The sequence below is a fragment of the Egretta garzetta genome, unplaced genomic scaffold (genome assembly GCF_000687185.1).
Source record: "Egretta garzetta isolate BGI_Z169 unplaced genomic scaffold, ASM68718v1 scaffold849, whole genome shotgun sequence".
Classification (NCBI taxonomy): domain Eukaryota; kingdom Metazoa; phylum Chordata; class Aves; order Pelecaniformes; family Ardeidae; genus Egretta; species Egretta garzetta.
In genome coordinates, this window is record NW_009260783.1 from 214,090 (window position 1) to 216,126 (window position 2,037).

General features: G+C 63.2%; 1 protein-coding gene across 1 annotated transcript in view; it reads right to left on the reverse strand.

The window, feature by feature from the left end:
* Window positions 1–120: 120 nt before the first annotated feature.
* Window positions 121–2,037, reverse strand: part of LOC104133020 (diacylglycerol kinase delta) — a 16,106-nt gene continuing 14,189 nt past the window's right edge. Inside the window, exons 24-28 of the mRNA XM_035901750.1 lie at window positions 2,017–2,037; window positions 1,808–1,924; window positions 1,617–1,728; window positions 988–1,118; window positions 121–545 (exon numbers count right to left, since the gene is read on the reverse strand). Of these exons, the coding sequence (XP_035757643.1) occupies window positions 471–545; window positions 988–1,118; window positions 1,617–1,728; window positions 1,808–1,924; window positions 2,017–2,037 (456 nt within the window). The 3' untranslated portion in view covers window positions 121–470. The remainder of the gene's footprint in view (window positions 546–987; window positions 1,119–1,616; window positions 1,729–1,807; window positions 1,925–2,016) is intronic.

Below are 2,037 nucleotides of genomic sequence, written 5' to 3' on the forward strand. Positions count from 1 at the left end.
AGGCGTGAGAGCAGGAAGCTGAGGGCAGAAGGGGCCAGGTCCCCATCACCCTCCTTATCCTTCCCTTCCCCCCAAGTAATGACGCTACACAAGTAGCAGCAATGAGAGTCTTTTCTCCAAGTATTTACACAGCTTAAATACCCACGTGGGAAAGGGGGATCTTGGCTTCAGCCCCAGCTTGGGTGCACGGATGGCAGCCCATGCTCCTGTAGTGCCCCTGCTGTGGGCTGCACGGGGGGTCATGCCACACTGCTGATGGGGCTAGACCTCTGCTTTAGTGTTTCCAGCCCCACAGGCTTGGGGAGAAGCAGTGGCTCCAGGGACACCGGGGGACAAACAGACAAAGCGAGGCAAGCAAGGGGGCTCCATACACACGGGCCGTGGCAGGGACCTGGAGCCCCCCTGCCCAACCCCTGGTCCCTAAGGGGCAGCACCCAGCGTGTGGGCCAGGCTCCTGCCCCGCTGCCAGCCTAGGGTGGGTTGCTGAGCTCCTTAATGGCCTGGAGGATTCTCTTCATGTGGCCCACCTTGGTGATCCCCAGGTCCTGCAGGAATGAGAGAGGGGAGCTGATGTGCACATAGGGGGGCAGCTCTCTGCTCTTGCTGGCACGGGAGCTGTGGGGCAGAGGACAAGGGTGCAAAGCCCAGCTCCCCATGCTCTCCCTGCCAGAGCATGGTCCTAGCTAGGAAGCCCTCTGCCCCCTTGCAAGCATGGCCCCAGGCCTGGGTGCAGGAGGGGGCATGGTGCTGTTGATCCTGCCTTGGCCAGCGGGCCAGGGCCAAGCCCCTCCCGTGCCTCCAGCCCCTGTGTGCAAGCGCAGCAAGCAGTGCGAGCATAGCCCTGGGGGGATGGGGATGGGTGCAGGGTCAGCACCTGCCTTCCGCCCCCCGCCCTGCTCCCCCAGGAGGGGTGGGGAGAGGAGGTATGGAGGCCACCATGCTCCCCAGGGCTGGGGGTCCCGCAGGGCAGCATAAGGGGGATTGTACCTTCAGGTCTCTCCTCTCCAGCAGGATCAACTCGGAGCCCTGGATGTCATGCCGGACAAAAATGTCTTTGTACTCCCCTAAACCGAGTGCTTCCAGCCAAGCTGCCACCTCCTCGGAGCCCCACTTGTCCGCTAGCAGGGAGGAAAACCACAGAGGTGGGTGGGCCCCCGTGGAGACAGCGGGACGCAGCAGGGCAGGCAGCAGCCATCGTCCCCCTCTCCCGCCCCCAGCTCTGACAGGGCCAGAGGGCACAGTAGGCTCAGGCTGCAGAGTTTTCTTCCCTCCTTAGCTTACTACAGAGCATCCAAGCTTCACGCCCTTGACAAGCTCCCCAGCCCTGGGACAGGGACTTACCCAAAGGGATGAGCTGTACCATAGCCCCCTTCTCCCCCTTGCAGTGGTGGTGGATTTACATGGCTGGGGAGCTCTGCATGTCCGTTAGCAGAAAAATTAAGCTCTAAGGGGCTGTTGGTGACAAAGGTGACATCCCCAGGCAGCCAGGACATGCCCTGTCCCCTCCTGGAGCATCCCTCCACAGCATGCCCAGGGCAGGTGGCCGATGGATTGGGGGGGGGTGTCCCTACCAGGGTGGGCTTGTGCCTGCCTCCCTGGCACACTGCCCACTTTACCTGGGAGCACACTGTTGGTCTTCTGCTTTTGCACCTTGTCCTTGTCCTTCCTGGGCTTGGGGATATTGAGGCGAAGCTTGAAGCTGCCCTTGTTGGCACTGCCGGTGCTTTCCTGTCAGAAGCCAGGCTGAGCAGGGTGCTGCAGCCCACCCCGTGGGCAATGTCCCCCACCCTGGTCCCTCTGCACCCACCTCCTCAGCAGGGTGGGCAATGGGCCCCAGCCAGTGGATGTCCAGCAGCCTCTGCAGCTCCTGGCCCAGCACGCTCAGGGGGCCATGCAGCGCCTCCTCCTCCTGTGGCGAGTCCAACTGTGGGGGACAGGGACCATCCCCAGCACTGCTGCCACCCTCAGAGGTGCCTCCGGGGGGGGCTCAGGGCGCTCCCCAGCCCTCCCACTCACCGCCTTCCCTTCCAGGAATGC